The sequence below is a fragment of the Microdochium trichocladiopsis genome, assembly GCF_020744255.1.
Source record: "Microdochium trichocladiopsis strain MPI-CAGE-CH-0230 chromosome Unknown B0I36scaffold_6, whole genome shotgun sequence".
In the NCBI taxonomy this organism is placed as follows: domain Eukaryota; kingdom Fungi; phylum Ascomycota; class Sordariomycetes; order Xylariales; family Microdochiaceae; genus Microdochium; species Microdochium trichocladiopsis.
Genome location: NW_025763549.1, coordinates 1,124,361 through 1,141,295, shown reverse-complemented (window position 1 = coordinate 1,141,295; position 16,935 = coordinate 1,124,361). Strand labels below are relative to the sequence as shown.

Sequence of the window (16,935 nt, the reverse complement as noted above, 5' to 3'; positions counted from 1 at the left end):
CCCGCCGTGACCCCTGCGCCGTGGTTTTGGCAAGATGGCGCGGGGGGGGCCTGGGGCGTTGCAGGGGGGGCCTTGAAGGATCAGCATGTTTCCTGCAACAGGATTCGTCGCTTGCGCGGACCAAGATAGGCCGTTCGGCGTTTTCTTATCTGATGGATTCTTGGCCTGGCTCGCACAGCTTGGCCTGTTGGAGGTACAGCATAGAGCAGCATGGCCAACACGCGGTACAGTCGCACTGGATAACGGCCCTGCCGAGATGCTGCAGCCGTCAGCGCCCAATCAAGGAAATGGCCACAAGGCGCCTCACGTGGAGAGAGCATTTCGTCGCATGCCATCCGCTTGGCTGCAAGCTTGGCGGATGACGTCGGGCTAGTGAAAAAAAATAATTATCGGATGCAGGCTTGACATGCGCTCGCGCCATCTGAGAGCCTGTGGACTGATTGGTCTGCCCTGTTGCACACACATTGCACACGCATTGTAGATGCTGGTCGGTGACAGTGCCTGCAAGCTGCGATCCTGAGGAAGTCGCGGGCGCAATGGAGTCATGGACAGACATGGGCGCTCCGAGAACGGCGGCAACGTGTCCGCAGCAATTCGACCAAGTCGATGTCCCAAGCCGAGAGCTGCCGCGCAGTCAGGCAGGCGATGCTGCCCAGCAGTGCTGGCTGAGGACGTCCCGGTGAGCGCATCGAGTTTCTAGAATGGCGGCTCGTAGGTGGAGCTGGTGGCTGCGCGCGTCCCGAGATGCGCCGGGTAGCCCGCCTTGCCCGCAAACTTTGAAAGAGCCGCAAGCGTAGCGCCTTGCCTCGCCGGCAGCCCAAGGGGCTCCAGCTCCGGTGTTCGGTGGGCACTGGCGTCGCAGGGCCGAAGCTATGCGCTGCACCTCATCTCGAGAAAGCCAGCGAAAATCGGCGGTTGACGACCGGTATCCTTGGCCACACCATTACCCCGGTGCCTCCCATGCACGTCTCCACAGCATCTACTGTGCGTGTCTGGGGATCGAGTCCGGGCGAGTCATTCTCCCGTCGTGGAGCGCGGCTGGCCACGGTTGAAGGGGCGGACGATCGACCTGATTTTGGGGCCAACTCTTGGCAGGTCCAGCAGGCGCAGGTGAAGGCAGGGACCTAGTCTACTCGATCGGCATGTCGGTCGCAGGATTTCGATATGATCGCACTCCCGTGGGCGGCATTTGGCACGCTCGTGCCACCGGTCGCAACATGCGAGGCAGAATGGGGACGCCCGGGGGATCTGTACAGCGTAGATCTGCCAAGCTTGTAACCGAATAGCGGACGGCGGGCCACGCCTTCTTGTCCATGCCATGGATTCGGACCATGTGGGCAGCAAGGACATTGAGCAGATTACCGACATCTCAAATTAACATGATCGGCTGGCATGAGGTTGTGCCGTGATGATGGTCGGCCATGGACAAGGGAATGGAAAGAGCTGAGCTGAGACATGCAACGTTCCTGCTGCAGTGACCCGGCTGTACCTGCCGAAAGCGCACCACGCCCACGTGCGCTGTCTCTCTTTATACTGAAACATGCGACCACTTGATGCCTTACCATAAGGTAGCGTAGGCTCAAAAGAGCAGCCGTCTGCCTGGCCAACAACTGTACGGGACGTGGCGTGGCCCTTGCTGCAACATTGGCCTCAAGGACCCCGCACATGTCGATGCAGCCATGCCGTGCTGTTGGGGCTATTCGTGCTGATCAATCCAAGACTTGTCCAGGATCAATTCGTTTGGGATAGGTGATGGGGATCATTGGGCTTTTCAAGAAAAAACATCCAAGAGACAACCGCTCATTGCGATCTAATGACGGCAATGGTCCAGGCCCAGTATCTGCTGCCTGGCCTGCTTCCTGTACGTGCCGAATGGCGCTGGCGATGGCTTAGCATGGCCATCAACACGGCTGTGCTTCCCAGGTTTCTGAAACGTCCACGACTTTGTCTGACGCTTGTCAACAGGCACCTGTCCGGTCACAGATTCTTGTATGCCTCTAAGCGTGGCGCTGTGAGGCTCTCGAATGGCTGACAACTTCATTTCGCACTCCCACCGCACACTTTATTCAAGGCACGGTTGCAGAGACCAAGGTACAGTCCCACATAAAGATATCTCGCCGTTTCACCAACTCCCAAACAGACCACAAAGTATCGAAGTACGGATGGGCACTCCTTCTGACAATTTGTGGCAGCCTAGCAACGTATGGTCTGCTTTTCTATCTTGCGACGAATGTGATGGCTAAATTCGATGCATGTGGACCAGCTATCACTAGATATCAAACCGTTCAGAGACGATTTGCTACCGCAACAACTGAGTGATTGATGCGTTTAATCCCCAGAATTCGAGGAAGGGAATATACATAAATTTTCATGTGTCTCTTTTGTCTTATCTCTCTGCATCAGCAGTGTTAGACACCAGACAAGCGGTGCTATTCGCGGAACAACAGAAACAGTTTCTTCAACTTGGCACAACCCGAAACCACCCAGAATCTTGGCTTTTATTCCATGAGACTATTTTCACACTTCTGGCACATTGACTTCGATCTATAGAAATCCCAACAATGTCCGTCGCGGAAATAACAGCCAAACGATTTCTCAGGCAGGTTGTGCTAGCAGGTTGTGCTTTTATTGGAAGCTTGGCCCCATCAGCCAAGCATCAATCTCATCAAGCAAGCGACGCCGGGGTGACTCTTAGGTAGTAAGTGCTTCGCATTCCGTCATGTACACCTATCGTCGTGAGGCGTGTGCATGTACTGATGTGCTCATTGCACCGATCAGCCCAACATTTGTGAGGCAACACTAGCCGTCAAGTCGTTCAGCGACTACGTGACGCGCCCCCCGTACATCGCTCCAGCACTACGAGCAGAAATGTTACGGTCTGGGCTTGGAGACGAATTGCTCCTGTGATGATGTTGAAAACAGAGGTTCGACACGCACCAGGCTCCTTTTGAGCACTGCGAAGTCACGGCTAGAGAGAAACGCTTTGGAATTTGGTGATTAAGGCTTTCGGGCTGGACTCGTTTCAAAAAGAGTCCCCAAGACCAACATGATCGCGCGGAACACATCAGAATCACACAACAACAGAGTACCTAAACTAATATATAACTCATTTTGTCTCTGGCTTTGCGCCAATAGTAAAAATCATGCGCCGAACGCCCAGAATGAGATACTGCTGGATCTCCTCCAAGAGCAGCTATGCTGTGTTTAAAACAACCCAGATGAGTTACTGAGCTGGCTGCTCAAAATCAAGAGCACCATCGTAGCAGCCACCCTACGATGGCCTCCGGAACGGATGAGCTTCCGTATTGAGGACCCACTCGTCCAGGCTGATCACATCGGGCGTAGAGTACAGGAGGAAGAAGTACTTGAGCGTCTCCGCAAGCCAGAAGGACTCCATCTCGTCCTTTTTGTCCGGATTCGACCGCATGACATCGTGAATCGCGCTGTGTCCAGCTTCGGTCTGAGTGTGACGAATGATGGCTTCAAACATCTTCCAACCTTTGTCCTGCCACGTCGTATCGCCGGTGATGCGGTACATATACCATACTGACTCGATGGCTTCCGGTCTATCAAGAGAATTCAGGTTAGTCTGTGGTGGCCAGTGACAAACAGATGCGGTACAGCTATCCAGTCTCCCCCAAACTCACCTAAGGATATAGCTTGCGAATCGGACATCGGTGAATCCTGGTGGCAGCTTTTCTCTCTGGATACGGGACTGAACAAACTCCTTGTGTGACTGTGGACGGGCTGGCAGGGTCATATCCAACGGGATCTCCTCATCGTCATCTGCAAGCATGCCCTTTGCTGCGTGGTTGGCAGACACTGAGGACGCCCATTCTGCGTTTGTCCGGGACTCCGGGGGTGGCATAGGCGACCGCTTAACAAGGTTCGAGTCATCGGAATCGGCCGAGTCCGAATTGGCTTCCAGCTTGTTTGCGTGCACTCGTTGCGTCATGTCTAGACTTGCTGAGCCCGATAGACCTTCTTCACTCTCATCATCATCATCATCATCCGAATGGGAGGACGCTGAAGAAGAGTGGCCGACGTGGAGTTTGTGGCCCGTAGGTTCCTCGTCCTCCTCGGCGTGCCCTTGCTTGAGTCTTAATGCCTTCAACTCCTCCACACGTTTGTAGTAGTCGGCGAGTTGGGCATCGCGCATCGCTGCGAGCGGGTCGAGATGTTCCCACCAGAGAGTTTCATTGAATTCGCATTTCTTCACGTTGGCGCAAGGCACGACATAAGCGCCTTCTGGCATGATTCCGCTCGGCATGCTTTCGTAAGCCCAGACGCATCCATCCGCGAGCCGCTTGCCGATCTCCACGTCGTCTGGCTCATCAAAGATCTTGCCCGCCATGCCAAACATGCCGCCCAAGAAGCACGTCAAATGAGTGACCTCATACTCGGTATTAGCATCCTCCAGGGGGTTGCCTCTAGTCGTGAGCTTGGCAGAAAACAGAAGGTCGCGGTTGTCTGGGACCATAGGCCTATAGAGCAGCCACTTTTTGACTGCCGCGGCGACCTTCTGGTGCATGGCTTTGTACTTCGGTTCCAATCCACCAAGAAGCAGGTACTGCTTGGGGAAGTACTCGTATGTGCTATCTTGGCCACCGCCCATGCCGTACGCCTCAGAATAACCACCAGGGGCCAACCCTTGAGGAATACATTCGGGCTCTGATGTCGAACTCAGACCAGTCGGGTCCCAATGCTCGGCAGCATAGTTCGATCTACGTTGGAGGCCCGAGCCACTGCTGCCCTCCGCATTGTTCCGCGAGCCGCCAACGGGCGACTTGCCAGGCACAGGGTCCTGATGATTGTGGTTGCTCACTGCTAGCTCGTCTTCATCAACTGAGAAGCCCTTGGCATGTGCTCTGTCATCTGACTTGTCCAGATAGGTGCTGGACTTGGGAGTCGACTGCTGGGCACGGGCAGCGGCCTCGTTCTGGCGCTCAGTTGCCCGCTCCGCCTCTGCCGTCCGATTGCAGCCAGCAGCATCCACGCGATCAGGGAAAATGCCAGGCAGTGAAGTCCCGCGATTCTGCCACTCCTCGAAGGCGTTAGTGATACGGTCGATGGCGTCATAGTACTTGTCTTCTTTCGTCAGCTGGGCCAGCCGAGTGAACTCCATGGACAGCGAGCCTAACTCGGCAAGGTTCGACGACGAAGACGCGCGCTTCGCCTTCTCCATTGCGGCAGGTCTCCAGTTATAAAATAAGATGGGCATGCGGTTCGGAGTGTCGAATACTCCCATTAGAATCTCTGCCAGTTCGACGGCTTTGTCAAGCAGGATCTTGTGGCTGCTCACAGTCTTCCCGCCGCTGACATCGTAAGCAGCAAGCAAGCCACCAAGGTATCGAATAGTGGTCTCAAAGACAGGGGTCTCGGTCTTGGGGGTGACTGTAAAATCGATCTTGGCAACGGCCTCCAGTGCCTCCTCGAATTCCTCCTTTAGGCCCATAATCCATAGGGTGTCGAGACTATCGACCAAGGTCGCAGCCCAGCCGCAGAATGGATCCCGAAATCTCTTGGTAACAGGTGAGAGCTCGTCATGGCCAAAGGCGTACTTGCGATAGCCTTTCCACGCCCGCACAGCCTCCGCCTTGACCTTGGCGAGCCTTGTCTCCCGCAGTTTCTGGGCCTCGGCGGTCTCCTTGCCAAATGCATGCTGGATGGTAGGGATGTCGACCGGCTTCCCTGTTGGCAGCGGAATGATCGACTCGGTAGGAATTGGGAAATGCTCTGTGGGCTTCTGCCAATGGGTCCCCGAGGACGTGCTCGCAGGCCCAACGCCGGCAGACAGAAGATCACCAGCAGAATCATAGTCAGAGTCAGAGCCAGAGCCGGGCCTGGTCTGGTCAATAATTCTATCAGGGATGTTCAAGGTGTCGTCGTGGGCCGTGTTGCCTTTGGCTTTGTCGGGCTTTCCCCCACTAGCCGGCTTTTGTTTGATGAGCGATGTGTGGTCATCGTCATCGCCCGCATCGCTGCTTGCCAAGTCGCTGCTAGACTTGCCCGGTGTAACGGCGGAATGGGGATTGTACGTATCCGCATCGCTACCATCGTGGGCGACGCCAGGCAGATCGGGGATCGCAGGCTTTCGAGGGTCATCTTCGAGTTTCGGCTTTGGTGGTATTTGCTCTTTAGCGGCAGGCCTGTCGTCGGTCTTGTCGACGGTAGGGTGGCTGTGGTCGGAAGTGCCATAATTGGGGCCTGGAGCCTTCGGCGGTATCTTGTTCAGGGCAGGTGACCCGGTATTGCTGAATGACTCCCACGCATCTTCGCTACTGAAGGAGAAGCGGTACAAGACGAAGAGGGTTATCGCGGCAAAGAGCACAAAAGCACGGTATCTTCGGAAGCCCCTCATGGCTGGTCGTCTCTGGCGGTTGGTGTTGCAATCATGTGTGACAAAGGCCAACGCAGATCTGCTGGGCACAGACGACGCGGGAGCTTGCACAAAGGGTCAAGCTCGGAGCCAAACTGGATATAGCTGGGTTTCCCCTCGCAGGCTGGTAATAAGAGCCAGAGCACCTGTCGTTCTGGGGGGAAGAGGAAACCGCACCGGATGAGAGCTGTAGGGAAAAGACAGCAAGTTGGACGAGCTGAGCACTGGCTGGTGGTGACAGGGCGCTGGCGGCCAAGGGCACCTGGACACGGCGAAGAATTGAGGAGCCGTAGCACTGCCAATGACACAAAAAGAGGATGAGATGCGCAATGGCTGGAAAGACACGAGCCAGAAAAGCAAGCCTGTCCTCGAAGCCTGCTGGGGACAAGTTGAAGTGCACGAGGTGTGTGCCAGGCGAGCTTGGTAAAGAGGACAGACAGGTTCGAAGTGCCTGCGCAGCCAGATTGAACCCCTGGGATGCGGGCTGGAGGAGGATGGGGCCAGGCGGGGAAGGAGCCAGCCAGGAGCCAGGCCCGCGACAGGGGATCGGCGTGCCGCAGCTATGGGCCAGGCGCAAACCTTGGAGGATTGACATTCCAGGCCTAATTTAGACTTCGTTTGGCCCTGGCCTGCCTGGCCTGGTCCACCAACACCACCCGTCACGAAACACGGCAGCACATGCCAGACGCCCTCTGTTTGCTCTGTCCTGCTTGGGTAGGGCGGTTGGCGACAGAGTGTGGCAGCTTGAGCTTGGGGCTCACGGTCAACTCGATGCACAGACAAGCACTGGCAACCACACAATTCCAGCTGAAACAGCGCCTGTCCCGTATCGGAGACACAAAATCCCCAAGACGATCACTTGTGGGTTCTGGGCACGACCATCTCGTAACTGCGCGGGCTTGGAATGACTTGCTCCGCCGATCCCAGGGGCGCAGAAGTCTCGCTCCTTACTTGCCGTCTGCCCACTCGCATGGGTGGACAACCACGAGGCTTAGCGCTTGTACGAGGAGGAGGCTCTTTGTTCCCCTGCACGCGTGTCATCAAAATCTCCACAACTAGCTGGAACCAACCTTGAATTGGGCAAGGTCGGATCGTGGCTGGCTTTTCAGCTTACTATGGTCGACAGGCACAAACCCAACCTTGGAAGAAAACAGAGCATTTGAGCTGCGACAACCAATGCTCCTATGCTGACTGGCAGATTTGTGCACAGCCACTGGCCGTCTTGGCATCGTGCCACAACCGTGGCTTGTGAGGGGCAAGCTGAGCAGCCCCATTTGAGGCTGTTCCGACAACACAATAACCATGAACGTTGCGCTTCAGACTGGACCACACCGGGCCCGCACGACTCAACCTGTGCATAGCGACATTCCCGACCACGAGACTGCCTCCACGCGTGTCTTCAGACGCGGAGCTTTGGTCCGGAGGAGCCAGCCGGCGCATATATCGAGCCTCTTTGCCATCACGCCTGCAACCACGGTCACACAATGTCAGCCACATCGGCTCCATGTTGAGCCGTGCCTGCTCGAAACGTCCCCAACGACATTGCACAAGAGCTGCTCGGACGTGGTGATTCCCCGTCTGAGCTTCGAAACGAAGCCACCCACGGAACAACTTAACCCCACTGTCGTAGGCTATTATCCGCTGACAAATTCGCTGTCGACAATGCCAAGGGCGAGATGTACACATGCCACACCAAGACCTACGACTGTGGACGACGCAAGATGCAACTGGCAATGTTGAGATGCAATTGTCAGCTCGCCCGTCATGGCGATCGAGAGCCTCTCGCAGCTTGAGACCACCATGTGGTTAGGATGGCGAACGCGTTTCGCAGGGGACAGGGCACCCACATCAACACATTCAGCGGGGCCAAAGTTGACCCGGGCCTGATTACCAAGTGCCCGGGTAGCGCCCAGGATGCGCTTGCGAATTGCTTGTTTGTCAGTGGGTTTGACAGACTTCTGCGATATCCAGGCAGGTCGTTCTGCGCCGCGCAGTGTCGGCCAATCTCTGCGACCCGCGGCAAGCCACCCGAGGGCTACTCGCATTACTCAGAACTTCTTTCGCAGCGATGCATACGGCCGTCGGCACAACTGACGACACGTTGGAGAAGCCAGCACGCGACGGAAGCCCCGGTCGCTTTCTCCAACGGCAGTGGATGGATGTATCCACACATGTGATGGAGTTCCAGCTTATTGATTGCACTGCTTGGTAACGGACCTTGCCGCCCCATCGACGTTGACGTCAAGGATATGAGTGCTTGACGAGTGGGCACCGTGGAAGATTGAGGAAGCTTGCAATAGTTCCACGCAGTATAAAACCCTAGTGGAGCCCCGAGATATATGGTAAATTCTGGCACTCGGCACGACATCATCGTTCTACAGCTTCGCTCACATCACCAGTCTTCCTACATCGGCAGGCATAAGATCAGTGCTTGTCATTTCCCAATTCCATCAAGGCCATCGCTCTCCAATCACCAAAAAATTTGATACCCGCCGCAATCATGGGCTCGGTAGGAACACCCTCGACCATGAAGCAGTGGACCATCACCAGTACCGAGAAGGGCTTCGATGGGCTCCAATACACTGATGCCAAGGTTCCCGAGATTGGCGACAACGAGGTCCTCGTCAAGCTCCACGCCGCGTCTCTGAACTTTCGCGATCTCGCCATCCCCCAGGGCCAGTACCCAATGCCCGTCAAGACGCCCGTCGTCGCCGGTTCCGATGGCGCTGGTGAGGTTCTCCAGGTCGGCTCCCGCGTGACCAAATGGAAGCAAGGCGACCGTGTCGTCACTCTGTTCTGTCAGGCCCACCAGTACGGACCGCCCACGGAGGAGGCCAGCGCTACTGCCCTAGGCGGAGTCATCGACGGCACGCTCAGACAGTACGCCGTCTTTAGCCAAGACGGTCTTGTCCGCGTCCCCAAGAATCTGAGCTACAACGAGGCCGCGACTCTCACCTGCGCCGGTGTCACGAGCTGGAATGCCCTGTACGGACTCCGACAGCTCAAGCCCGGGCAGACGGTACTGGTTCAGGGTACTGGTGGTGTCAGCTTGTTTGCTCTCCAGGTATGAATGGCTAGCCTCATGATTTTGCTTGGCTGCCTGACCAAGAATGCTAACAACTTTGAAACAGTTCGCCAAGGCTGCTGGCGCGATTGTCATCGCAACAACATCGTCCGCCGACAAGGCCAAGATAGTCAAGGACCTCGGCGCCGATCACGTGCTCAACTACCGCGAGGACAAGGCCTGGGGTGAGACGGCCCGCAAGCTGAGCCGCGGCGGCCAGGGCGTGGACCAGGTGATCGAGGTTGGCGGCTCGAGCACGCTCGAGCAGAGTCTCAAGGCCGTCAAGATGGAGGGCATCATCACCATCATCGGCTTCCTCGGCGGCATCGAGGCCACCCCCGGCACGGGCCTCCTGCAGACCCTGTTCCACGGCTGCATCGTCCGCGGCGTGTACGTCGGCTCCAAGGAGCTCTTTGAGGACATGGTCGCCGCGATCGAGGCCGGCGACATCCACCCCGTCGTGGACAAGAAGATCTTCAAGTTTGACCAGGTCAAGGAGGCCTACGAGTACATGAAGGCGCAGAAGCACTTTGGCAAGCTCGTGATTGAGATTGAATAGGCTGTCATTATGAGCAGATGAGATATATGAGCACCACGTCTGGATACCACCCCCCCCCCCCCCCCCCGAAATAAACATGAAAATTTTGAGACAAAACGAGATCTCTCCTGGAAGAATCGAGTGACTTGGCATCTCAAGTATGCTGCAACATGGTGTTGCCTATATCGACGGTACCACGATCACTTAGGCGCGTTGACATGACATGTACCAAGTAAGAAAGGGAAGTGTGCGGTAATCATCATGCCTCTCACACACGCAAGATGAAAAGATATAAAATGCTCAAAGCTTGCTATCCCGAGCAGTGGCTTCTTCATCTTCCTTCTTATGCTTCTTCTTTTCCCCGTCCAGCCCCGTGGACTTGTAACCAAATAGATACCCAGCCACCTTGCGCATCTGGACCTCCTCGCTTCCCTCGGTGATGCGGTAGCGGCGGAAGTGGCGCCAGATGTGTTCAAAGGGCTGGTGGCGGCTGTACCCGTTGCCGCCGTGGACCTGGATGGCGTTGTCGGCGGCCTGGCAGGCGAGCCGGTTTGCCCAGTAGTTGCACATGCTGATCTTGTGGCCGAGCTGCTTCTCGATGGCGACCCAGGGGGGCGTGGGCGTGGGCGACTGCCTGCTGGACACGACGATGGCGTCCATCTCGCTGGCGGCGCGGAGGATCAGCAGGCGCAGCATCTCGACCTGCGTGGACAGCTCGACGAGGGGCCACTGGATGGCCTGGTTGGCGGAGAGGGGCTTGCCAAAGACGACGCGCTCCCGGGCGTAGGCGACGGAGCGGTCGACGCAGAACTTTGCGGCGCCGCACGACGAGGCGGCCTGGCGGATGCGGTTCTCGTGCGTAAAGGTCTGGGCGATGGCGAGCCCGTTGTCGGGGGGTCCCAGGATGGCGGTGGCCGGGACGCGGACGTCGTCGAAGAGGATGGTGGCGTGGTCGGTGGGCATGTTGAGGGTGTACTCGTACGAGGCGATGGTGACGCCCTTTGTGTCGCGGGGCACGATGAAGGCCGTGATTCCCCTGGGGCTGCCGGCGCTGTTGGCGGCGCGGGCAAAGACGAGCATGTGGGTGCAGGCGTGGGCGCCCGTCTGCCACTTCTTGTTGCCCGAGATGCTGAAGCCCGGGCGGCCGTCGGGCATGGTGATGGGGCGGGCGGCCGTGTCCATGTGGGTGGCGTCGCTGCCGTGGTGGATCTCTGTGAGGCCGAACGTCATGCGGAAGTCGCCGGCGAGGCGCATGGGGATGTACTGGGCCTTCTGCTGTGCGTTGCCCCAGTGGTAGAGCATGAGGAAGTCGGGGAAGTTGCCGACGACGCTGTGCTCGTTCTGCAGGTCGTTGGCGAGGCTGACGCCGCCGCCGTAGAGCGGGTGCGAGGCCATGTGCAGGCGCAGCGCGCACATCCACAGGTTCATGTCCCGGTGCTCCTGGCCGCCGTACGCCCGGGGGAGAGGGAAGCGGTAGAAGCCCGCGTCGTCGGCGAGCTTGCGGGCCTCGGCCAGCAGAGCCTCCCAGTCGGGCGTGGGCAGGCCGCCATTGTCCCACTGCGTGCGCGAAGGCTCGCGGCGGTGGTCGAAGAAGCGATTGTTGTCGTCCTTGTGCTGCAGCGGGAGGATCTCACCGCGGATGAAAGCGTCGAGCTTGGAGATGTACTCCTGCAGCTCCTGCGGCAGCTCAAAGTTCATTGTTGCGTGTTGCTGGTGGTGGTGGTTGTTGGTGCCCTCTGGCCGGATGTCGTTGTTGGCTACTGCTCTGTACAGAGGCACGCAACAGAGTCCAAGGTACGGTCCTTGCCATGTAACACAGGATAGGCGTCTATCCCAAGATCGAACAAGTCAGAGCACAAATAAGCGTACGCTAAGGAAGCAGTGGGAAGCTGCGATTCGGGGTCGTCGTCCCAAGGCGAAGCTACACTTATGCTTACCCCACACGCTCCCCCCAGACTTTAGCGGCTGCACGCACTGAACCAGCGCTACTTGGGGGCTAACGTCCAGCGAATCAGGCCTGCAGGATGCCTGCCTGGCCACCACCGATACGGCAATGTGGGGGGGGGGGCGACCCCGGCAGCGCGCCGCCTGGCTCTTGCTCGTCTCCACAACGGACCTCGGCACGCAGCCCCGAAACCGCTCCCACATTTCACACGGTCAGCCTACGCCAAGCTAACAGACGACGACACTTCCTAGTCTAGCTGTATTGCTGGTGGCATAGTTGATAGTGGCCCGTTAGCCTCGATTCCAGTGAAGCAATTCCCATCTGGGAGCTCACCTCGATCCCCACGCCGTGGAATGCCGCCGCCGAGACGCTGGCGCGCTTCCACCGCGTCGACTTGCACAAAAGCCCGAGCTGGACAGGTTCGGCAGGCGCGAGGGGTTCAATCTTTTCAGACTGTCCACGTGGTGGACGAGGGTGGTCGATGTCGGATCGACCACCTGCCAATAAGAGCGATTGTTTCGCGTGTGCCGATGTTACCTACAGACATAAAAACCTCGTGTTGACAGTGTCCACCATTTGCCGCAGTTTTCAGAGCACAGGATGAAGAGCAAGAATTCATCATCTTACGTGCCTTGGTGTTGTGCAACAGAGGACGAGCCTCAGGTAATATTTCAGATGGCCGCGTGGTTGAGTGACGCTTCACCTGCCTCGAGACCAGTTTTCAATTGGTTCAACACCCAGGACCTTCCGCAAGTGCTGGTGCCAGTCTCCTCTTCTCAGCTGACTAGTGTTCTCTCGTGTTCACTACTGGGAGATACGGTCTTTACGAGGTTGGGCAATGACGGATCAATATGTTCCTGCATAATGGTTAGATTAGTGATATCCCGGTCCACAACTCAGTGTGCGTGAGCGACTATGCTGTCACCACCAAATTGAACGACATGGCGAAATACGAAAAAGCACATAGACACCGAGTGACCTATAAAGTCTCGCTCAAGACCACTTCATCTTTTTGCAAGCAACTTTTAAGGTCCATCAGAAACAAGGCAGCCATTGTCACCTGACCTCGAAGTGCAACCAGCCAAAACAACAATCTATCACCACCACAAACCGACTAAGCGGCACCCACGATGCGCTCTGCCGCGATCTTCACCTTGGTCCCTCTGCTCGCTGCTGGGGGCATGGCTTTACCCACTAGCAACGAGATCGACACGCGCCAGGACAATATCCTGGTCATCTTCAAGACCTACGCAGACGCCCCCAAGTGTCGCCCCGGCCAAGGGTCCGACGACTACAGCAACATTGTCTTGGGCTACCGCTCGCAGGCGATCAGCGGCGAGTGTCTCAAATTCAGCCAGGCCGGCGGCTGGGATGGGCTCAAGGCCGTGGCGCACTATGCGACGGACGATTTGAACGCTACCGGTGCGTATATGATAGGTGACCGTGTAGGTTGCGATTCTCCTGCTGATATCTTGAGGTCTTCGGTGCTAGCGTATGCCTATCCGAACGGCGATTGCGTTGACAATGGCCACAAGGCGGCGCTTTTTGACAGCGTGTGCCAGTCGACATTGAGTAAGTACTTGTCGTGGAACTTTGTCAAGTGGTAGGGGGCGGAACATGGAGAAGGGACGAAACTCGAGCAGGAGTGAGCATCAGCGTAGCATCTTGGAGGTCGTATAACAGAACTATGCCTACGGAAACATACCTTGCCTTGATGTCCAGAGGGTTGATTACGGTTCTCACTGTCCGCCACGACTCGCTGCGATCATCCAAGATGGTATAGGTGTATGCGTGCATCAAGTCCCAGCCCGCTTCCATGGTTTCGGAACAGGGGCACCTGCAGCGACTTTGTGGTATCAGCCTCCTGTCAAGGCAATTCGCTCACTCCGGAGTACCCTAGGGTAGATACGTACACACTTCCCCCAAATGGGAGACCAGAAGACTGCATGATCTCCGAACCCCGCACTTGTGCTCCTCCATTTCCCATTTCAGTACCACCGCGGTCCCCACGAGAACTAGACATTTACGATCGCGTACTTTCCTCGGACCCATCGAGGCAAGGATGATGACGGGAACGCCAGTAAAACCCAGGCCTCACAGCTCACGCATGCGTATAACATGCCACTGCGGCACTGCAGCGCAGACCATCAGCCTGCCGACCTCGGCCGCTGCAGATGCGCCGCTGGAGATATCGATATGCCATTGCTACGCGTGCAGACACGTCTCTGGCGTGCTGTGCACCACGTACCTCGAGATTGCTGGCCCGCCCGCCTCTCTAAACGGGCTCGTCGAATACGACGACGACGACAACAAAAACAACAGCTCATCGGCTCCGGCGCACGGCCTGGAAGATAGCACAGCCAGCTTGACGTCGAGCAACGCTGGGACCCAGCGGTGGTTCTGCGGAAGTTGCGGAAGCCACGTCTTCGCTCGACAACAGCAACGCTCGGCAAATGGACGAGTAAGCTGGGCGGTCGCCACGGGCTGCCTTGTCGGAGACGAAGATGATGGTGGCGAGGTGCAGGAACATGACGAGCAAGAGCGGCGGGATGAGGACCACGGCTCCTTGAGAGACGAGACAGGCACGACTGCCCTTGTCTTCCAGCACTTTAACGCACATGATGCAAAGGACGGCGGGTTAGCATCAGCCCTCCTGCGAGGTGCCAAACCCGGCCGAAGCACTCACCTTGTTTCTGCACCAGCGGCGCAGCGACAGCACTGGACTGTTTCATCATCCTCCTCCTCCTCCTCCTCCTCGCCACAGGCCCAACATGGGATGTTGCAGCCGGAGGTCCTCGAAGATACAATTCCCGCCACGGCCGACACGAGCTCTCAGTCAATAGTACCAGATCAGCATGACTTCCAGTACACCCTTGCCGACAGCGGAGACACAGTCGACAGCAGAGACGTGCTGAACCTGCACTGCCTGTGCCGGCGCGTCTCGCTCGTCATGACGCGGCCAGACGCATCGAGCACGCTGCCCTGGTCGCCGCACTCGGACTGCGTGTATCCGTACCACTCCACCTCGCGAGATTTTCTGCAGAACAGGTCAGACGAGAAGTGGTGGATCCGTCCCTCTCTCGCCGAGGAGGAGGAGGACGAGATGGCAGCCAAAACAACTAAGGGGGGTGGCAGTTCCGACTTATCGACGACTGACGGGAGCAAGAAGAGATACCTCGCGGGAACATGCACATGCCGCTCCTGCCGGCTGGGCTGCGGCTTCGAGATCCAGACGTGGGCATTCGTGCCGCGGAGCAACATCTTCGTAGTCGCTCGACAGAGAGGACGCGGAGATCACGACCGCAGGATCCTATTCCCGCTAGACTTCTCCAGCCTGCCCGGCGGCGGCGAAGACATGCAGCGCGGCAGGCAAGGCGGCGGCCAGGAGAACAACGAGAACCGCAACGAGAGCGTCCTCCAGCAAGCAGCGAACCCGACGACAGCAGTGCTGAAGACCTATAACTCCCAGGCAGGCGTCTTCCGCGAGTTCTGCCCGACCTGCGGGGCCACCGTGTTCTGGCACAACGAGGAGCGGCCGGACGTCATCGACGTCAGCGCCGGGCTTGCCGACCTCTGTCTGCCTCCTCCCAAAGGGCTTTCAGTCGGTGATGAGAATCACTCTGGCTCTGCTTCTGCCGCTGCGAGGGCAGAGGACTGGCTCGACTGGTGGACGGAGCGAGTCAGCTTCTTTGAGCATGCAGCCGCCGGCCGGACCGGGACCGGCGCTACTCTGGGGGCAAAGATTGCCGCAGACCTTCAAGATGGGCTAGGGGCGTGGGGCAGGGAGAGAAGAGGAGAGTCAGTATGAACGGGCGATGGTTTCGGGACGAACACTTCGCGCGGATGGCTGCCGGCTTTTTGGGCTGACATTACACGCTGTCGGTAATCAGCAATGGTGTCTGCGCACCTGACGGCGACACATGCACAAAGCCTGAAGAAACAGCCAAGCATGGGGAGAGTGCATGCAAATGATCAATCGATGAAACAGTTCTCTTTACTATATAGGAAATTTATAGCTGAGAAGCTAACAGGCGTTTCGTTCAAATGTTTCCGGACGCCACGGTCTTTATGCCCCTTTCTCTTTTGTCTCTTCCGTGGCCCTCATTATCGGTAGTATTACACAGACCTGCTTGATGGCTAGACCGCAGAAGGTTTGGCCGTCGGTGAGTGCGCAGGGCATCGGGGCGAGAAGGCCGCCGCGTACGCGGATCCCGCGTTCAAGGTGTTTTTGGCTAATTTCCGTGGGGCTTGGTGGAAAGGGAGATGGAGATGGGAGATGGAGCAGCAGGACAAAGAGGAAGGAGGAGGAGGAGGAGGAGGAGGAGGACAAGGGAGTGGTGCTGAAAGTGCCCTAAAGGGAAAGATAAAGTCTGCGAAATTATAATGGCGTGGGAGCCCTTTCCGGGGTGAAAGGACACTGGAAGCGTTGAGGGCCCGGCAAGGTCGTGATTCCGAGGAGCTCGATACTGTCAGAAAAGCAGGGTCTCGAAGTCATAGTAGAGATCATACACGGCACGGAAGCAAGTCCTCGCCATACCAACTCTCGAAGACGTAGGGTGCACAGTTCCCGGACGAGATGTGAGCGCAGCCATGTGACATTCTTTCAAGTTTGTCGTTCACCCGGTCTCGGCCGTTTCATAAGACCATAAAAGATGGAACATCCCTCGCTCCGTCCAAGCATACGCCACACAAGAAAAAACAGCCGCCGAAACGAACGAGAAACAAAGAAAAACTCAAAATGTACCGAACCCAACGACCACCCAGACCTCACCGAGAATGTCCCTTGTCGAGTTCCTCTCCCACCGTTTATATCTTCTCCATCCTCCCTTGTTTTTCTCCTTTCGCCCTCCCAGTCCGCCACCACACAGTGGCAGGAACGAACAAGGAAAGAAAAGAACAAAAGGTCCAGAAAAGAAAACAAAAAGCGGGAAACGAAAAAGGGAACCGAGGTCAGGGGAGGCAAATAGTCAATTCATCGTGGTTTGGGATGGGTCCGGCGAATCGCAACA

At 57.2% G+C, this 16,935-nt stretch overlaps 6 protein-coding genes across 6 annotated transcripts; 4 read left to right on the top strand and 2 right to left on the bottom strand.

Moving 5' to 3' along the window:
• Positions 1–85: 85 nt before the first annotated feature.
• On the top strand, positions 86–1,439 carry B0I36DRAFT_410876 (uncharacterized protein; the record flags this gene model as incomplete). Its single annotated transcript, XM_046161925.1, has 2 exons — positions 86–193; positions 784–1,439. The coding sequence occupies 2 exons, from the start codon at positions 86–88 to the stop codon at positions 1,126–1,128; spliced, it is 453 nt and encodes a 150-aa protein (XP_046011432.1). The 3' UTR covers positions 1,129–1,439.
• Positions 1,440–2,969: 1,530 nt separating this feature from the next.
• Positions 2,970–6,793, bottom strand: B0I36DRAFT_290553 (glycosyl hydrolase family 47-domain-containing protein). The gene is made up of 2 exons (XM_046151704.1): positions 3,648–6,793; positions 2,970–3,566 (listed from the first exon to the last, which is right to left on the bottom strand). The coding sequence occupies exons 1-2, from the start codon at positions 6,359–6,361 to the stop codon at positions 3,272–3,274; spliced, it is 3,009 nt and encodes a 1,002-aa protein (XP_046011431.1). The 5' UTR covers positions 6,362–6,793; the 3' UTR covers positions 2,970–3,271.
• Positions 6,794–8,879: 2,086 nt separating this feature from the next.
• B0I36DRAFT_363725 (zinc-binding oxidoreductase) lies at positions 8,880–10,002 on the top strand (the record flags this gene model as incomplete). Its single annotated transcript, XM_046158861.1, has 2 exons — positions 8,880–9,443; positions 9,511–10,002. The coding sequence occupies 2 exons, from the start codon at positions 8,880–8,882 to the stop codon at positions 10,000–10,002; spliced, it is 1,056 nt and encodes a 351-aa protein (XP_046011430.1).
• A 279-nt stretch (positions 10,003–10,281) lies between these two features.
• On the bottom strand, positions 10,282–11,679 carry B0I36DRAFT_244920 (butyryl-CoA dehydrogenase; the record flags this gene model as incomplete). Its single annotated transcript, XM_046150102.1, has 1 exon — positions 10,282–11,679. The coding sequence occupies one exon, from the start codon at positions 11,677–11,679 to the stop codon at positions 10,282–10,284; it is 1,398 nt and encodes a 465-aa protein (XP_046011429.1).
• Positions 11,680–12,783: 1,104 nt separating this feature from the next.
• B0I36DRAFT_325121 (uncharacterized protein) lies at positions 12,784–13,768 on the top strand. Its single transcript, XM_046154199.1, has 2 exons — positions 12,784–13,560; positions 13,632–13,768. The coding sequence occupies exon 1, from the start codon at positions 13,057–13,059 to the stop codon at positions 13,531–13,533; it is 477 nt and encodes a 158-aa protein (XP_046011428.1). The 5' UTR covers positions 12,784–13,056; the 3' UTR covers positions 13,534–13,560; positions 13,632–13,768.
• Positions 13,769–14,588: 820 nt separating this feature from the next.
• Positions 14,589–16,219, top strand: B0I36DRAFT_325119 (uncharacterized protein). The gene has a single exon (XM_046154198.1). The coding sequence runs from the start codon at positions 14,703–14,705 to the stop codon at positions 15,732–15,734; it is 1,032 nt and encodes a 343-aa protein (XP_046011427.1). The 5' UTR covers positions 14,589–14,702; the 3' UTR covers positions 15,735–16,219.
• Positions 16,220–16,935: the final 716 nt, after the last annotated feature.

What these genes read in the sequence shown, in the direction of transcription:
- B0I36DRAFT_290553 (XM_046151704.1), bottom strand. Translation starts at nt 6,361, where the DNA reads ATGAGGGGCTTCCGAAGATACCGTGCTTTTGTGCTCTTTGCCGCGATA. An exon ending in TTCGCAAGCTATATCCTTAG is followed by an intron (nt 3,567 to 3,647) that starts GTGAGTTTGGGG and finishes TTCTCTTGATAG; the next exon opens with ACCGGAAGCCATCGAGTCAG.
- B0I36DRAFT_325121 (XM_046154199.1), top strand. Translation starts at nt 13,057, where the DNA reads ATGCGCTCTGCCGCGATCTTCACCTTGGTCCCTCTGCTCGCTGCTGGG.
- B0I36DRAFT_325119 (XM_046154198.1), top strand. Translation starts at nt 14,703, where the DNA reads ATGTTGCAGCCGGAGGTCCTCGAAGATACAATTCCCGCCACGGCCGAC.